Source organism: Leptodactylus fuscus, chromosome 7, assembly GCF_031893055.1.
Source record: "Leptodactylus fuscus isolate aLepFus1 chromosome 7, aLepFus1.hap2, whole genome shotgun sequence".
Lineage (NCBI taxonomy): Eukaryota > Metazoa > Chordata > Amphibia > Anura > Leptodactylidae > Leptodactylus > Leptodactylus fuscus.
In genome coordinates, this window is record NC_134271.1 from 34,454,666 (window position 1) to 34,474,939 (window position 20,274).

The 20,274-nt window shown below is 44.1% G+C and overlaps 1 protein-coding gene across 1 annotated transcript in view; it reads right to left on the reverse strand.

The window, feature by feature from the left end:
- Positions 1–402: 402 nt before the first annotated feature.
- Positions 403–20,274, reverse strand: part of LOC142212592 (protein-glutamine gamma-glutamyltransferase 5-like) — a 37,464-nt gene continuing 17,592 nt past the window's right edge. Inside the window, exons 8-12 of the mRNA XM_075280556.1 lie at positions 10,341–10,586; positions 5,148–5,462; positions 2,296–2,456; positions 952–1,085; positions 403–606 (exon numbers count right to left, since the gene is read on the reverse strand). Of these exons, the coding sequence (XP_075136657.1) occupies positions 432–606; positions 952–1,085; positions 2,296–2,456; positions 5,148–5,462; positions 10,341–10,586 (1,031 nt within the window). The 3' untranslated portion in view covers positions 403–431. The remainder of the gene's footprint in view (positions 607–951; positions 1,086–2,295; positions 2,457–5,147; positions 5,463–10,340; positions 10,587–20,274) is intronic.

Below are 20,274 nucleotides of genomic sequence, written 5' to 3' on the forward strand. Positions count from 1 at the left end.
TATACATTACTATTGTGGCTGATCATAGACACCCCCCTCCCCCAAAAAATAAATAAATAAATAAAAATAAATATTTTATTTTATTTTTTTTATTTGCGTGACTCAAGTATAAGCCTAAGGGGGCTTTTTAAGCACATAAACTGTGCTGAAAAATGTGGCTTATACTGGAGTATATATGGTACATGTTGTCAAATGTTGAACTAAAAAAAAACCACATCCAAAGTGATTTTATATTGTTTAATTTTTTTGTGTGAATTCAGAAAGCAGAACCAAATAAAAAGTGTAGACCTCAAATTCACTAACGTTCAGTCAATTTGCATTATCTCCTCAAGGCATTAAACAAAACCATACACACAGTACATGCATATTCATACTCACGCTAAAAGTCATAGTATAATCAGATTAGTAAAAGCAATAACCTGTTGAAATTATTAGAAACTATACAGATCAGATAAACCGAGGGACAGAACAGCAATATCCAAATGTTCTTTGATGTGTGTGAACTTATCACTGGTGAAAAGCAATTGGAGGGTCTTCTTCCCACTTTTGTATGGAATCAATTCGACGCTGATTCTAAATGTACTGCCAGGTTTCAAATTTCCCAACCTATGAAGAATACCATTGCATAAGATTTTTACAAATAATATTATATTGCAATACATAATATGAATATATAATGTATTATATTGTCATGACCAGAAAAAGAGCATAGACAAGAGGAGTTGTGAAATACCAAAATATTCATTACATCTGCCATTTTTTGGAACAAGTTAATAATGGACATTTACTATAGTTGGGATCTACAAGCATCACATGAAATATAACATATCTACCATGCCTATGGAGTTGCAGTAAAATATATTATGCCAGAGGTAACTTACTGTTCATTTTTTAAGATTTACTTAGTCTACTTGTATATATCTTAATGGTGTTAGTGAAAATGGGACTTACTCTCTTTCTATTGAGCCGAGCACCAGTCCGTTGCCTTCCATTAGCAGTTTACAGTTTCTCAGTTCCTCAGTCAGTGGATTGCTAAATTTTACTATAACCTTACATGGGGCAAACAATATTGCATTTCCAGATCTCTGTAAAGGGAACAAATTATTTTTTAGAAAAGCTAAGTAACAAAGCTGACAAGTCAATAGTATAAACATGTTGTCTCAGTAGCAAGAAGAAAACAGTTCCTGAACACATATGTCTTTCAGTTTGTTTACTACACACTGCACACAGTCCTATTAATTTTATGAACATATTAATGCTTGATCTGATTTTCATATATGCAAAAATAGACTGATTAGCCATTTTTTGTAACAAAATTACTATATTTTTTAAGTGTTTCCCACCCTGTGACATACTATAATGTCAATGGTGTGTGCTGGTTCCTACAGACTGACATAATAAATAGAGATGAGTGAACAGTAAAATGTTCGAGGTTCGATATTCGTTTCGAGTAGCCCCTCAAAATGGATTCTACGTGTATATATACTGCGAGGCTAGTCACGACGCAATGTCGATGCAGTGCACCAGCAACCCATTGCAGCATTCTGCTCCAGATTAGGCCAAATGAATGGGCCTAATTGGGATGGAGTCTTGCGCTGAGTCAGCTGCGGGAAGAAGGGGCATGTTGCTTCTTTTTTCCACTACTAGTCAATGGGAGCAGTTTTTGGTAGCGGATTTTGAAGCAGATTTCGTGTCAAAATCCACTGCCCAAAAACTCCATGTGAACGAGCTCTTATAAGATTCTGTGCTACTTTCACTTTCATCTAGTAAAGTATAATACATTGCAATGTAGAAGTATTGCAATGTATTATATAGGCAATTGCGTCCCCTAGTATTAAAGTCCTAGTATGGAACTATGTGGAAATGTTGAAAAACACTGTAAAATATTAAATAGAATATAAAAAAATACAACATAAATAGCCATTTCCCAATATTTTAAGTGAAAAATAAAATACATAATATAATAATATCATATTAATAAAAATAGGTATATTTGGTATTGGTGTGTCTGTCAACCCATTCTACAAAAATAGAACATTATCCTGTGGATGCAGATAGAGTTCAAATCGAAATTGACCCGGGATATTAGCCAACTATTCACAGAGTCTAGGAGGTCTCCCCATTTATCGTGAGTCTCCCGGAGAATTTGGAAGAGTTGGCAAGTGACTGTGACAGGATAACACATACATGGAAGTCGTTACTACTTTCCTTTACAAGAGACTGCAGAGGAAGTCATAGACAAGGGCACTTGGTGGTCTTAAAGTTTAATGAAGGCAAGTCTAAAAACGTTCTCACCTCCATCTGCAGCGTAGGAGAATCTAATGTGATTTTTCTTTCAGCCAAAACCTTTTCCTTGGTGTCAGTCAGTTCTCCCACGGCAGACACTTTCAGCAGGTTACTGTCACTAAGACATGCCTTGTACAGTGCATAGGACACCTGGTACACAGCAGAGTACTCTAGGAAACAAGAGGAGACAAGTAACATAGTAACATAGAAGAAAGACAAACACTCTTTACAACTATAGTAGAAGCCATTTTCTCCATCTTCAGAAAATGTTTTCCTGATTCCAAACATATCAGAATAAATCCTTCATTAAACAGCCTCTGTAGTAATATGGTACCCAAAAATATCATATTACACTTTACAGTATTGAGTCACTTTTGAACACTTAAAATGAAGCTGCCATGACAACTTTCCTTAGGGCTTAGAATTCGTTCATGTGGTTGAATTTGTATTGGTATGTATTCTTCATGAAAATAACCTCATGCTTTTTTTTAATGGGAAATCCACATTGCTGTTCATGTGGTCACTGTGGTCTTGAAATCTGTGTCAATAACTGAGATGTGACTTTAAGTAGTTGCATGTGTAAATTGTAATGCTAATAACCTCATATGTAGCCAACGCTAATAACCTCATATGTAGCTAACGCATTGCAATACATTGCAAAATACAGGTGCTTCTATTGCAGGCTATCTAGCATAGCCTGCAATAGAAGCAAAAGAATGACAGGCCAGGGAGCCTTCACAAGGCTCCCGGCTATCATAGCAATGTGACGCCGGAGCCGGAGCTTACTCCGGGTGCTGGTGATCACAAGGAAAGTGGCGCCTTGGTCAGCTTTGACCTAGGCACCAGAAGAGTTAATGTCCCCGATCGGTGCGGGCACCGACTGAGGACATTACCGCTGGTTGTCTACTGTATAAAACAGTAGACACCCGGCAGGTATGGTTAAACACCCAGCATGCGCCATTTTACTACGGCGGATGTCGGGAAGGGGTTAAAGGGGCAGGGCGCTGTGGATGACACTATTACACAAGGTCACATACACACAGCTTTACTCAAGGATGTCCAAACTGAGATACACAAGATCACATGATGCTTATGGACACAAAAATGACATACAAAATACACCAGTGCAGAACTTGGCAATTATTATGGGACCATTACACAAACAAAAACTGAAATATACCCATGCAAAGCCAGATCCTTCTACTAGTATAATATAGTAATAATAATGTGAACTGAGAAAATATATAATAGGAATATATAATAGGAATTTCTTTCCCTTTCCCCAGGCTTTAAAGGGAACCTGTCAGGTGGATTATCAATACCCCAGGCCCCTGCAACCAGATAAGGCCATTCTAATGATATCCCTCACTAAACTGTCACTAGCAGAAATGTGAAGATCCATATTTTAGAAAATGTAGATCGTCTAACTAATCACAGTAGGCGACACCTGCAGCTTGTCACACTATCTCTGCTGGTATTCAATTACTGGAAGGTGTGATTGACAGCTCCCCTGTTGTCTGAGATCAGCATGTGAGCCTCCCCAATCACAGCTGAATATTACTTGTGCCCGCTTCTCTACACTGTTCCTGGAAGGTGGGAACATACAAAGGAGCCTCTAAAAGACTAGTTCAGTGTTGAGACTTTCAATAATTGTTTATAATCAAAATGAAATGAAATAGAGACATACAATCCCATCTCAGATGGCTCTTTATGGGGTTTTTTTTATCAGTATTACAAATAAATCCCGCATTGTCGGGATCAAGGAACCTTGTTCACATAAATAATTATAGACTTGTAACAGCAACAACTCCTCAGAACATTCATCTATTCCTGCTGCCTCCCCTCTAGAAAGTATCTTATAAGATGTTAATTCTGCCAAATTCAGTGGACATTCCTAAATATCTGCCTGTTCCTCAGTTTGAAAAATTAACCCACTGGAGAAACTGTTCCATCTTTGCATAGTGCCCTGGTATCCAGACAGATTTAGCCTCTAATACTTCAGAAATTCAGTTCACACTAATACTAGATCTGAAACTACCAGCCCTCACTTACTTGTATCTGTCACTGAAGTTATAACTGAAGAGGGTTTCTGGGTTTAAACTAGCCAATTATTTTTCCAACAATAACTCTATAAAGTGGGTTCTTGTACAACTCGACTGTAGATGACTCTGGGCCTGCAGAAATAAAGCCAACTCTAATTCTCTCTGTTGATTATTTCACTTATATCTTGACTTTGATATCTTCAATGAAATGGTTCTTGTTTACACAGAAGTTTTGCAAACGCGAGAAGAAAGGAATCAATCAATCAATATGTAACTTTTAGCTGGTCCTACACATTACATATGTATCTGCCAAGCTCATGGATTTCTATAGGGTTGGCTGACCATCTGATAAAAGTAAAACCAAAGTGGCGAAGGCACCATAACATTTGGGTAAAAACAGTGCAAATGCTCATAAATAATGCACAGGGCAGAATAAGACCACAAAAAGGTGCAATTCAAGACAAAAAAGTTGCAAGCAGCTTAATAACTGTGCCCCATTGCGCCTTATGGGTTGGACCACACGCTATACTGATGGGAATAGACAGGACCAGGGAGTGTCATACACCACAAGGTTTAAACTGAAGGCAAGTTATTGGCTGCATTTGTTAGGAGAAAGTGTATGACACTGTGGAGGAGCAGGGACAATGGTTAGCTTGCGGTTCTATCTAGAAGACTGTTGTACACTGGCAGGCACAAGTTGCTGGCGATATACACAAATAGAATCAAGAATCCAGTCCCCAGGCCATCACATCATTATTTTGATACAATTTTGGACAAAAAAAGTTAAAGATACTTAGATGGAAAATATTCACGACCTACCTGATTGGGGTTTCAGATTTATTAAATCTGATTTTTGGCACACCTGTTTGACATGTACACCATTATTCTCTATGGCATCTACATTAATATTAATATTAATTTGCTTGTGTAAAGAGGTCAGATTTGTTAGCAAGGCAATTAGCTGAACATCTTGACCAAGAACTGGAGACTCCTTCAGCTTGAGCCGCAATTTTATCCCAACTGTAGTCAGGGAAGGACTTGGAGGTAGTGGGTCAGCCTGGTCGTTGTTTCCAGTATGTGGATTCTTCCTCATTTCCAGGGCTTTCCTAAACACAGCTCGTTCTTTTTCTGATCCTAATTAGAAACAAAGGAAAGTAGAGGAAAGTCATTCCATAATAAGTACCTTAACATATGTGATGAATATTTTAATGAAGTAATAGTATGGAAAAGCAACAATACCCATTTCGGAATTGCTTTAAAGATTTTATTTGCTTTTATTCAATAAACATTTTGGTACCCTTCTCACCCTGTCCTTTGCTCCTTCTGGGGTGTCCTCTGCTTATTAATAGGAACAGTGCTGCAATTCCCTGGAACCACTGCTACTCAGTGGGTGGGGCAGTGCACACTTCCCATTCCACTGCAGCAGCTTTTGTGTGGGGAAGGAGTACTGGTCCCCCATGAATCATATGCTGATTATTTATCCTGTGTATAGGTTATGAGTAGAGTTAAGTGAAATCCAGATTTCCTGACTAGAGATGAGTGAATAGTAAAATGTTTGAGATTCAATATTCGTTTCGAGTAGCCCCTCAATATTCGACTACTCGAATCGAATATCGAACCCTATTATAGTCTATGGGGGGAAAATGCTAGTTTCAGGGGTAGGCAACTTTCAATCAAATTATACGTACCAAGTCCACGAGTGAGGGTCGGGCTGGATCCTCCGAGAAGTCTCTGCGCAGCGTCCCCGTGGCATCTTCCGGCTCTGAATTCACTCTGCCAGGCATCGGGCCTGGGCAGAGCCGACTGCGCATGCCCGCACTACAAGCGGGCATGCGTGGTTGGCTCTGCCCAGGCCCGATGCCTGGCAGAGTGAATTCAGAGCCGGAAGACGCCGCGGGGAAGCTGCACGGAGAAGACTTCTAAAGGTAGGAGAAGAACCAGCGTTGATTGGCCGACTGTACAGCATTCGACCAATTAATGCTGGTTCTGCATCGAACTTTTCCATTCGAATAGCGAGTGTTACTCGATCGAGTACGAGTATTTCGAATACCGTAGTATTCGATCGAATACCTACTCGATCGAGTACTACTCGCTCATCTCTATTGCTGACGTCTCAGTGAAGTGAATCACATTTTTTCATAAATTGGCTGCTGCACATGTTAGGATAAGGGGCAGGAAACTCTGGGAATGCAGGATCACCCACAATGCCATGTGTGCAGCTAATCGGCAGCTAGCCGGCCCTGTGATGTAACAGCCCTATAAAAACCATTGGCCATTTCAGGTGCAGTCATTTCACATCGCTTTTACTACAGAGACAGATGTCAGCAGGAGCTAGGGAAAGAATTAGGAAATGGATAGATGTTCAGGGAAAGAGCATTACAAGTGTAGGGAAATGATAGGGAGGAATTTAAAGAAGAATGGTGGTTGCAGCATGATTAACAGCAAGAATTGTAATACACATTGCAGCACTCACTGCTGTTATACTGCTGTTCATTACTCATACCTGTGTGCTCAAGGTGAAACACAACAAGCCTTTTGCAGTTCAGTACAGCAAAAAAATGTGAATTCTCATCCACTAATATCTGCAATTATTTGTTCTCACGCCTCTTGAAGGTGTTTAGTATAAGGGGTTTATTCACTGTTCTTTCAAAGCACAACATTACAGGCTGTTTTTCAGTACTATTGTGCCAAAAAACTGCATTCTTATCCAGTAATTTCTGCAGTCACTTATTAGAATGCCTTTTTAAAGGTGGTTATTAGTGGGGAAAGAAATTAGGGGCACATTCACCATTTAGTTCAGAGTATACAATTACAGGCCATTTCTCAATACAATAGTGGCAAAAGTCAATAATTCTTAGCCACTAATCTCAGCAGTTACCTATTATTCTCACGCTTATTTAAAGGTGTTTATTAGTGGGGAAACAAATAAGGGGTATATTAGCCGTTTTGTTCCAAGTATAAAATTAAAGGCCATTTTGCAGTACAGTACTGACAAAAAAAAATCATAATTCTGATCCAGTAATCTTTGCCTTAATCACGCTTTTTTTTTTTTAAAGTTGTTCATTAGTGAGGAAAGGAATAAGGGGCATATTCGCTGTTCTCTTCAAAGTAGAAAATTACAGGCCTTTTTGCCCTGTATTTATTTCTTTTGCAATTATGTTTTTTTTTATCTAACAATGTGTCAGACCGAGAAGCGACAGGCCATGCACAGGGGAGGGCCACAGGCCTAAATTTTTCTAGTTCTTCCAGTGTCAAGTAGTGGTCGTATCTTGACCAGCAACCCAATGGTTGTAGACTGTTTGACTTGGTCCCAAGTCACATCAGACACCCCCAGCCAAGAGTCGGTGGGTTCATCAGACACAATCCTTTGTTTGGCATGGCCCAGCAGCAGGCCCTGTGCCCTCGTGTCCTGATCCTGGCTCATTCATTTTCTGCTCCCTCAGCCAGAGAAATAATCTGTGCTGTGGGCTCAGAGCCATTATACAGTGAGGATGAGCTAATACAGGATGTTCAGCAGCTAGTGCACAGCCAATGGCCAAAGGAGACATCCATCGTTTCCTCAAGGAGTGATGAGGAGAGTGGTATGGAGCTGGTGTTGTGAGCAGTCAGGCTCCTTGCTCAGAGACCACTGAGGAAGACTTCAGTGACCTGCAGACAGTAGTGGATGACGATATAGCTGATCAGGATTGGGAGCATGGTGACAAAGGGGCTTCATCATTATCAGAAGAAGAAGATGGCAGGTTGCCCATGAGCCAGGGGTGGAGTCAGCAGGGTGGCAGCAGTAGAGGTCAGGAGCCAAACATACCTCTGAAGACCACTTGCTTCGCAGGGACCTACTTGCCCGGAAAGCAGTGATGCAGAGGTTCACGGAGGCAGTGGCGGTAGCAGTCAGTCAGCTGCTGCAACCTGCACACTCTGCCACTGGGTTACTGTACGGCCTCCTCATGCTGCTGTCGCCTGCTCACTCTGCCACTGAGTCACTGTATGGCCTCCTAAGGCTTCTGCAACTTGCACACTCTGCCAATGGGTCACTATATGGCCTCCTCATACTACTGCTGGGCCAGTGTATGGCCTCCTAAGACTGCTGCAACCTCCACACTCTGCCACTGGATCAATGTATGGCCTCCACACATTGCTGCAACCTCCACACTCTTTTTTTTTTTTAACTGATCCATTTAATGGATCAGTTAAAAAAATGGACACATTAGTACCACTTAGAGTCCGTTAATGTAGGTTTTTTTACAGTCTGTTTTTTTGTCTCTGCTTTCTGACCATGCACAGAAAAAAAACAGACAGTATAACGGATGACCCATAGACATTAATGTTAAAAAATAATGGACGCTTGACATCCATCATAAAACCGTTATTTTTTGCGAACACAGAAGTCCTGCACTCCGGATTTTTTTTTTTCCGCAAAACATAACGGACATGTGATGGATTTGTTGCAAACAGACACAAACAGTCATGGACACCAGATAAAATCCCATTGAAAACAATGGGATTTTTAATGGATTTATGATGGTTCTGCTAGAGTCTGTTGCTAAAATCTTGTAAGGAACACTAGTGAACACTACTGGCGGTACGAACAGTAGTGTGAACGTCCCCTAACACATCTTTTTATCTATAGTATCCATTTCCATTTACCCAATTATTTAGGAAAATAGGATATCAAAAACATATAAAAAGATCTTCTGATCTTGGATTATTTTCTTTCAGTTACAATGAGCCCTTCCTTACCTTTTCTCTTGGGTGACCTGTGTAGATAAATGTGTCACAAGAATTTCAGCTTTTCAATACAATAATGTTGTGTCATATTGTATAACAAAGTGATAAAAGTGATATAGTATATTTGTCTATGTGCAGCAACCTAGTGGTTTTGTTGTGCATTGCAACTTTTCAGTGACTGATGTGATATTGTATTGAATTTTTATAATAAGAAATTAGACTCTTTAACCACTTCGGACCGCCCATAGACTATATACGTCCGGGAAGTGGTTGTCTAGTTCTGCCAGGACGTACCTGTACGTCCACCAGAACACAGCAGCTGCACGGAGATCGTGTAGCTGCTTTCACTAGGAGTCGGTTGTAACTTCAGCCGGAGCTCCCAGAGAGAAGACAGGGCAGATTTATTACCCCCCCTGCCTTCTCAATCGCTGTGTATACAGCGCTCAATGAGCGCTGTATACACAGCTATGGACGCAGCCATAAATCAGCTGCCCTCTGACCCGGCAGATATGTGATCCTCCGGGCTCAGTGTCCTGCCAGAGCTGCTGGGTCCTACAGGACTCAGATCAGCTCTGCATACTGTGTATACAGCGTGCAGGAGTCTGTATTTCTCCTGTAACTGAGGTTAAATGTAGCAGCCCCAGTTATAGGAGAAATCAGCCTCAAGTACAAAAAAAAAGTCATCAGATGTCCCCAAAGGTCTCTTATCACCTTATGGGGACACAATCTGGAAAAAAAATAAAATAAAAATATAATAAAAAAGTTTTAAAAAAATTTAAATAAAATAATAATAAAAAATAAATAAATAATACGCTAATAAAACGCCGTTATTAAAGGTTATAGCCCCGCCCCTGACTACACCATACAAAATAAAAATTACCGTAATGGAGAGGAAAAACTATTTTATAAAGTTTTTCAGTGACACTTTGTGTTATTAAATTTTAAAAAAAATATAAATTGAAAACCAGACACAATTTCCCTCCTATTTTGTTTATATTTTCCTGGATATAAAAAAAATTAAAACACATTTGAAAATAAAAATAACATAAAAATAAAGCCCTATGTGTCCCCGAAAAAAGACGCAAAAATTAGTTGACTAAGACATACGAGAAAAATTTTACAGACCTCAAAACCGCACATACAAAATAAACCTAAAATGTGTCTGGTCCTGGACCACAAATTGGCCCGGTACTGAAGTGGTTAACCAAATTTTGAGCTATGTTGCGTGTAGACATATTTATCTCCAGTATCTCTAGGCAGACTCTATATCAAGGAATTTAAGTTTACCTTCCTCATACTTGTAATGGTTGGTTACATCCAGTCTCCCACTAGTTCCAACTTGTTTAGTGCTTATTTGTCTTCCAATTTTTTTACTATCTTGGTAAACCCTTTCTGGTCCAATTGTATCATTTTTTACAACCCATTTTATGATGTCAGCATTGACCTCCGCAAATATAAAAGGGCAATCGTATTTCAGATGAATGTCTCCCTCTTTAATAGCTTTTACAGGCGCAGGTCCACAGCAAAATATTCCTGAAATAGCAAGGAAAAAGTAATAGACTTCTCATATATACAGTACATATCTTATATAAATGGCTTTGTGAGGATTAATATCAATTGAGAAAATGAGAGGAAAAAGGGTATTTAAATAAGTAACAATTAAAAAGTACTATTTTCTTAAAATAAAAAAAAACTTATAGCTTTCTCAGTACGTTATCAGTCTATTTATATTATTTTCAATATATATATATATATATATATATATATATATATATATATATATACACATACTTATGTATATATCTTGTACACTAGATAGTCTATAGATACGCCAAAATTCTCTTTACACCACCTGCTTTTTGGTTTTGTTTTTACCAAAAAGCAACAAAATTTGGCATATGGTGGAATACCCATTGGGAAGTCACACCACCTAGTTGGAGGAGTTGTAAATAGTTTATACATTAACAGAAGAATGTGATGTATGGCATGTATGGGAATTTAACCAAATGTCTGCCCTATTTGCATTAGTATAGTTGCCCTATTATCTTTACTAGAGATGAGCGAACACTAAAATGTTCGAGGTTCGAAATTCGATTCGAACAGCCGCTCAATGTTCGTGTGTTCGAACGGGTTTCGAACCCCATTATAGTCTATGGGGAACAGATACTCGTTAAGGGGGAAACCCAAATCCGTGTCTGGAGGGTCACCAAGTCCACTATGACACCCCAGGAAATGATGCCAACACCTCTGGAATGACACTGGGACAGCAGGGGAAGCATGCCTGGGGGCATCTAACACACCAAAGACCCTCTATTACCCCAACATCACTGCCTAACAACTACACACTTTCCACATTCAAAAAAACCTCTATCAAAGTGGGAAAATACCTGGAAACCTTCTTTACTCCCCAAATGGATGGACACAAACCCCAATTTAAGCTCAACAAACAGTAACAACCACCCCTTTAAATCACGTTCCCCATGACAACCACAAATGGAATAGGCAATGGGAATTCCAAAAGCCCTCACCCTTAACTGTCATTTTGAGTGTGTGTGTGTGTGTGTGTGTGTGTGTGTGTGTGTGTGTGTGTGTGTGTGTGATGTGGTAAGACCTTCCAAAATTCACTTTTCTAGCCCTTAACATGAGCCCTTCCAAACAAAGTTACATGACCTTAAGCTGAGCTACCAGCAGAGATTGAGGCCCTTGGCATGAGTAGAGCCTTGCACCAGCAGTGTTTTTGGCACTTAGGGTGAGTTGAGCCTTGTACCAGCGTGTGTCCCTTAACATCAGGCGGGCCCTAAGTTCTGCGCTTTGCACAAAAGTTCCACATTAACTAGGCTGAATGGTACAAAGATTAGTAGGCCCGAGAACCAGGAACAGGTCTTGCAATGGCTGTCGGATAACGCTTAAAGCACATTGTCCACCAGCCAGTCAGCCTCTACCTCCTCTTACCCAACAGTCTTGTCCTCCTTCCACCCAAAATTCCCAATCTTCTCAGAACAATAACCCCAACTGTCCCTGCTCCCCAGAGCTGTTCTCCCTTCCTTTGACTGTACCGCAACCTGCCCCTCCATTTCGCGATTCCACGGACCTAACAGACGAGTATCTGTGTCCAGATGCTCAAACACTAGAGTCTCCTCCATTCCATCTCCGGTCGATTTGGTGGCGGATGACCAGCAACCCACCCTCATCGACGACGATGAGACGCAGTTGCTGTCAGGGCAGCCAGTTGACATGCGCATTGTGCAGGAGGAGGAGGCGAGACAGGAGTTGGAAGAGGAGGTGGTGGACGACGAGGACACCGACCCCACCTGGACAAGGCAGATGTCAAGCTGGGAAAGTAGTGTGGATGTTGAGGCAGGTGCAGCACCAAAAAGGGTAGCTAGAGGCAGAGACATGTCCAGAGGCAGAGGTCAGCTGCTTTGCCGAAGCCAGGCCAGACCCGGAATGTCCGAAGATGTTCCCTTTTGTACCCAGCCCAGAAAAACTCCCCCATCGAGGGCACGTTTCTTGAAGGTGTAGAGTTTTTTCAAGGAATGCGCCGAGGACAGATATAGTGTCGTCTACACAATTTGCCTCTCGAAATCGAGTAGGGGCCCTGAGAAGAGCAACCTGTCCACCACTTCAATGCACCGTCATTTGGAATCCAAGCAATGGAATCAGTGGCAGGCAGCAACGGCAGGACAAACGTCGCCCGCCGTTCATGCCACTGCCTCTGCTCACAGTGCTGGCGATGCACTCCAGAGGACGAGCCAGGACATCACTTCATCTGCCTCCGCCACTTTGTTGACTTCTCCCTCATCCTCCCCTGTTTCTGTCTTATCTCCTTCTCCTGCACCATCAAAGGCACCATCAGGCGCTTCTTTACAACAACCCACCATCTCTCATACATTGGAGCGCCGGCAGAAATACACCGCTAACCACCCACCCACGCAAGCCTAGAACGCCAACATCGCTAAACTGCTGGCCCAGGAGAGGTTGGCGTTCCGGCTTGTTGAAACTCCCGCCTTCCCGGACCTGATGGCAACTGTGGCACCTCACTATGCCGTCCCTAGCCGTCTCAACTTCTCCCGGTGTGGCGTCCCCGCCTTGCACCAGCACGTGTCACTCAACATCAGGTGGGCCCTTAGTTCCGCGCTTTGCTGCAAGGTCCACTTGACCACCGACACTTGGACAAGCGCCTGTGGTCAGGGATGCTGCAGTGCTTATCTTTAATGACAGGCAGGGTGAATGTGGTGGAGTCTGTTCCCCGGGTGCAAACTGGGGTGGCCTATCTCCTCTCCCAGGCCAAAATTCATGGCAGGAGTAGACTGAAACCCTACGACGCTGCAACCTCCACCACAGCTACTAGCGGCAAACGCTAAAACACTGGTGTGGGGAGACGTCAGCAGGCGGTGCTGAAGCTCATCAGCTTGGGGGACAGACAGCACAGTGCCTCCGAGGTCAGGGATGCCATCCTGGCTGAGATGGCATTTTTTTTTCCCTGCTACACCTGGGGCCTGGCATTTTTACGCCTGTGATAATGGCTGGAACCTGGTAGCGGCTCTGGAGCTTGCCAGCCTCCAACACGTTCCATGTTTGGCCCACGTCTAACCTAGTGGTGCAAAGTTTTTTAAAAACATACCCAAATGTACCGAAGCTACTGTTGAAAATGCGGCGCTTGTGCGCCCACTTTTGCAAGTGCACAGGAGTCGCTGCTAGCCTAAAAACACTCTAGCAAGGCCTACATCTGTCCAAACACAGGCTGTTGTCCGTCATTCACACACGCTGAAACCCTACAATACCATATCTTGAGCAGGGTGTGTGAGCTGCACAGACCTTTGATGGAGTTCCATCTACAAAACCCAAGGGTTCCTCAAAGTCAGCAACCAAAGTTTCTGCACCATGAGTTTCCAGGGGTGGCAGAGTTATGGCTAGGGGAAGAGGCATGGATAGGGATGATGTCTAGGGGCAAAAGCAGTGTGGATGTGGAGGCAAGCTAAGCAGGAAAAACTGGGGGTACAAGCTAAGGCATGGACTGGGGTGATGTCTAGGGGCAAAAGCAGTGTGGATGTGGAGGCAAGCTAAGCAGGAAAAACTGGGGATACAAGCTAAGGCATGGACTGGGGTGATGTCTAGGGGCAAAAGCAGTGTGGATGTGGAGGCAAGCTAAGCAGGAAAAACTGGGGGTACAAGCTAAGGCATGGACTGGGGTGATGTCTAGGGGCAAAAGCAGTGTGGATTTGGAGGCAAGCAAAGCAGGGAAAATGGTGGCTAGAGGCAAAGGGATGTCCATAGGCAGCAAGGGCAAAGATGCAAAACTCTCCCGTTTCAAGAATTTTCCTGACTTGTTTCCCCACAAAACATTCCTGGGAGGAGGGCTGAAACACCACCCTCCTCCTCCTCCGCTGTTAGATTTACCCCAGCTACGAGCTGAAAACGCTGCAACACTGGTGTGGGGAGACGTCAGCAGGCTGGGCTGAAGCTCATCAGCTTGGGAGACGGACAGCACACTGCCTCTGAGGTCAGGGATGCCATCCTGGATGAGATGGCAATTTGTTTATCCCCGCTGCCCCTGGGGCCAGGTTTTTTAGCTTGTTGGAGGGCTCTGGAGCTTGCCAGCCTCCAACACGTTCCATGCCTGGCCCACATGTTCAATGTAGTGGTGCAATGATCTTTAAAAACATACCCCAAATTAGCTGAGCTAAGGGTGAAAGTGCGGCACTTGGACACCCACTTTCCCAAGTCTACAGTACCTGGAGCTAGCCGCAATACACTCCAGCAAGGCCTACATCTGCCTGAAGCACCTACTGTTGTGCGAGGTCACCACACGCTCTAACCCTAGATACCGTATGTTCAGCAGGGTGTGTGAGCAGCAGAGACCTTTGATGGAGTACCAGCTACAAAACCCAAGGGTTCCTCAGAGTCAGCTCCCTCACTTTCTGCACCATGAGTTTCCATGGGTGGCAGACTTATGGCTAGAGGCACAGGCATGGATAGGGGTGATGTGTAGGGGCAAAAGCAGTGTGGATGTGGAGGCAAGCTAAGCAGCAAAAACTGGGGGTACAAGCAGCCGGTGACATCATCACTGACAAGCACAGCTGTCTGTCAGCTGACAGGCTGACTTTCACCAAAATGAACAGACAATGGATAGACTCATCATATACATGTCAGTTACATGACAAATTTAGTGCAATTTGCAAGTCCAAGATGGTTTGGAGATCTGCGGAGAGGAATCTCACCACCTCTTGCGGGTGCCATCATTTGGAAGGCAAGCCCTGGGCTCAGTGGGTGAGAGCAAGCGCAGGATAATCGTCGTTTGGCCTGGCGGCCACTGCCTCTTCCACTGTTGACAGGGCTGGCGCTGCAGTCCAGACCAGGAGCCAGGACACCTCCACATCTGCCTCTGACACTTTGGGGAGTTCACCCTTATCCTCACCTTTTCCTGCCATTTCTCCTTTTGCCCGCGCCATCATGCGCCTCTTCCCATCAACTCCCCATCTCCCAAGCCTTTCATTTCATGCTAAAGTACAGCGCAACCCACCCACATGCCCAAGGCTTCAACGGCCTCATCTCAAGAAATCTGGCCCAGGAGATGTTGGAATCCCGGCTGGGGGACACTCTGCCCTTTTTGGGCAGAGTGTCTACTGCGCCACCGCACTGTGCCGTCCACACCAGCACTTTCCCCCAAACATGAGGCGGTCCCTAAATTCAGCGCTTAGCCCTAAAGTTCCATGTGACCAGTTACGAATGGACAAGTGCATGCGGACAGGGACGCTACCTTTCAATTTGGGCACAGTGGTTGAATGTAGTTGAGGCGTGGACCGGGTCGCAAAATGTGGTGGCCTGACTTGTCTCCCCACACAACATTCCTGGGAGGAGGGCTGAAACACCACCCTCCTCCGCTGTTAAATTGACCCCAGCTACGAGCTGGAAACGCTGCAACACTGGTGTGGGGAGACGTCAGCGGGCCGTGCTGAAGCTCATCAGCTTGGGGGCCAGACAGCACACTGCCTACAAAGTGAGTCATGCCATCCTCGATGAGACGGCAATGTGGTTTTTGCCACTGCACCTGGGCCCAGGCATGTTGTCATGTGTGATAATGGCCGTAACCTGGGATTGGCTCTGTAGCTTGGCAGCCTGCAACATATTCCATGCCTGGGCCACGTTTTTAACTCATTGCTGCTAATCTTTTGAAAAAGGTACCCCAATGTTCCTGAGCTACTGGTGAAAGTGTGGCGCTTGTGCGGATAGTTTTTAAAGTGTATAGTTGCCGCTGCTAGCCTCTATGCACTCCTACAACGCCTGTACCTGCTGGAACAACGGCTGTTGTGCGACGTCTCCACACTGCTGGCACTAAACATATCATGTGTTGAGCAGAGTGTGTGAGCAGCACAGACCTTTGATGTAGTTCCAACTCCAAAACCCTCGGGTTCGTCAAAGTCAACTCCCTCAGTTGCTCAACCATGAGTGGCCATGGGTGGCAGACTTATGTGAAATCCCATCCCATCCATTGCACTGGACACGAAACATTAGCATGCGCTCAGCACAACTTCGGATATGGCAGATGCGTTAAGCAGGGTGCAGGGTACAACACAGACCAGGCCCGAGCACCAGGAACAGGTGTTAGAAATACTGCAGCATCTGCCATTTCCTTCCAATTTTGGGGTTTTGGACCCGCCACCGACTTGTCTGGACCTAAGTGGGGATCATGAGACACAGTTGCCATCAAGGCAAGCTGTGGTCATGTGCGGTTTGCAGTAAGGGGGCAGTGCGCAATTGGAAGAGGAGTTGGTGGATGACGAGGCCACCGACCCCACATGGACAGGGGTGATGTCTAGGGGCTAAAGCAGTGTAGATGTAGAGGGAAGCTAAATCAACAAAAAACCTGGGTAGAAGCAAAGGCATAAACTGGGGTGATGTTTAGGGGTGAAAGCAGAGTAGATGTGGAGGGAAGCTAAGCAGCAAAAACAGTGGGTAGAAGCAAAGGCATGCAAAACTCTACCCTGTTGGAAGACTTATTCCTAGGTCTGGAACACGTTAATGGCCCCCCTGGACAAATTACTGCCACTCAGGGGCCTAGTGTCACCAGGAGGGACAAGTATAGGCGCATGTTGTGGGAATACCTGGCCGACACCAGCTCTGTCCTCTCCGATCCCTCTGTGCTCTACAGCCTAAACTTATTTTCTCATCTTTTTTTCTGAACTGCACATCTCTTGCCTGCTTCCTTTGGGATCTTAGAAATGGTGGTCCACTTCCACAGATGGTAACTTCAATAGACAGTGTAACGGGAGTAGCTGAGGGATCGCTGTCTTAACCACTTTTTGGCACAAAATTAACTTCCAAAGCCAAATATGGTGCAAGTATATGATGCAAGGACACCTACACACCTATCTCTGACACATTGGGGAGTTCACCCTCATGCGCCCTTTTGGCCTGCACCATCATGCGCCTCTTCCCAGCCACTCCACATTTCCCAAGCTTTTCATTGCAGGCAGAAGTACAATACAACCCACCCCCATGCCCAAGCCTGTAACAGCCTCATCGATAAACTGCTGGCCCTGGAGATGTTGGTGTTTGTTTATGCTTCTGGAGACCCAGGCCTTCCGTCAGCAGATGGCAGCTGGGGCACCTCCCTATGCTGGGCCTAGCCGTTACTACTTCTCTTGGTGTGCTGTCTCTGCCTTGCGCCTGCATGTGTCCCATAACATCAGTCGGGCCCAGAGCTCTGCGCTTTGCTGCAAGGTCCACTTGACCACCGACACATGGACAAGCGCCTGTGGTCAGGGATGCTGCAGTGCTTATCTTTAATGACAGGCAGGGTGAATGTGGTGGAGTCTGTTCCCCGGGTGCAAACTGGGGTGGCCTATCTCCTCTCCCAGGCCAAAATTCATGGCAGGAGTAGACTGAAACCCTACGAAGCTGCAACCTCCACCCCAGCTACTAGCGGAAAACACTGTAACACTGGCATGGGGAGATGTCAGTAGGCCGTGCTGAAACTGATCAGCTTGGGGGACAGACAGCACAGTGCCTCCGAGGTCAGGGATGCCATCCTGGCTGAGATGGCATTTTTTTTTCCCTGCTACACCTGGGGCCTGGCATTTTTGCGCCTGTGATAATGGCTGGAACCTGGTAGCAGATCTGGAGCTTGCCAGACTCAAACACGGTCCACGCATGGCCCACGTTTTCCAACTTGTTGGTGCCATGTTTCTTTGAAACCTACACCATTGTGCCTGATATACAGGTCAAAGTGGGGCCATTTTCGTAAGTGAGAACTAGCCTCTGCTAGGCAGAAAACATTCAGAGCACACTCCTCTCATCTTCGCACCGTTGGCTGGCGGAGGAAGACGAGGGGGTTGGAGTGGCATCTGATGTCCCTATCCCACACGAGGCTAGAGGGTGCACTTCAGTGCATCCCATTGCTTCACCACAAATGGTGTGAAGGGGAGTGGAAAATGGAGGAAATGGAGAGTGACCCTTACAGTTGGGGCCAGCAAAGGCATGCCAAGTAACACACTGGCACACATGGCTGACTTCATCTTGGGTTGCTTTTCAACACATATTTCACATCATGAAGAACAAATAATACTGGATTTTTTCAAGCCTCGAACCCCGGTCTAGGTCTAATGTCTGTTCCTTTCTTATATTAGGGGAGAGGGAAAAAAAATTACTTCAGTGATACGTTTAGCGTACATAGACTGACTATTAATGTGTATCCCACTTAGTGTTGTTAGGGTTACACACCGTCACAACCTGGCTAAAGCTTCTATAGCTGTTAATAAAGTCAACATAACTTTACGGTATCCAAAAAGACAGCTGGTACCGACAGAGAGCAAGACAAATGTCACCCAAAGCTGTGAGCTCTGAACACCCACAGTGACTTTGGCGTCATCATCATTATAAGGGAGTGGGTGGTAATAAATAACTTGGCAGTGCCTAAAACCCAAAAAGCTTATACAACTATATTTACATTAAGATACACAAATGAAACTTTTCAGTAGCATGTCATGAGACAAGCTGATAAGCTCTTCCTTTGTGCAGTGCTATTTGAAAGTTAAACGCTGCCTTTATTTTAATTCTGGAGAAGGTGCAGACATTAGATTTAGAACATGTTGTCTTCATTGTCCAAATCCTCTATATAGGTAACGCGTTTTTCGGGCCGAGCTGTCTGGGAACGAGCTGGTGCAGCACTGACAACCTGGGTGAATATGGCAAGAGCCTGAGATGTAGGGTGAATGAATCCCCAAATTATTTGTGGAATTCCCAGTGAGACAATGGCACTGTATACCAGTATTAAAAATTGTGGGTGCACATAACCCCCATATATTCTTTGAATTCCCAGTCAGACAATGGCACTATATACCAGTATTAAAAATTGTGGGTGCACATAACCCCCATATATTCTTTGAATTCCCACTCAGACAATGGCACTGTATAGCAGTATTAAAAATTGTGGGTGCACGTAACCCCCATATATTCTTTGAATTCCCAGTCAGACAATGGCACTATATACCAGTATTAAAAATTGTGGGTGCACATAACCCCCATATATTCTTTGAATTCCCAGTCAGACAATGGCACTGTATACCAGTATTAAAAATTGTGGGTGCACATAACCCCCATATATTCTTTGAATTCCCAGTCAGACAATGGCACTGTATACCAGTATTAAAAATTGTGGGTGCACGTAACCCCCATATATTCTTTGAATTCCCAGTCAGACAATGGCACTGTATAGCAGTATTAAAAATTGTGGGTGCACGTAACCCCCATATATTCTTTGAATTCCCAGTCAGACAATGGCACTGTATACCAGTATTAAAAATTGTGGGTGCACATAACCCCCATATATTCTTTGAATTCCCAGTCAGACAATGGCACTGTATACCAGTAGTAAAAATTGTGGGTGCACATAACCCCCATATATTCTTTGAATTCCCAGTCAGACAATGGAACTGTATAGCAGTAGCAAAAATTGTGGGTGCACGTCACCCCAATATATTCTTTGAATTCCCAGTTAGACAATGGCACTGTATACCAGTAGTAAAAATTGTGGGTGCACATAACCCCCATATATTCTTTGAATTCCCAGTCAGACAATGGCACTGTATACCAGTATTAAAAATTGTGGGTGCACATAACCCCCATATATTCTTTGAATTCCCAGTCAGACAATGGCACTGTATACCAGTATTAAAAATTGTGAGTGCACATAACCCCCATATATTCTTTGAATTCCCAG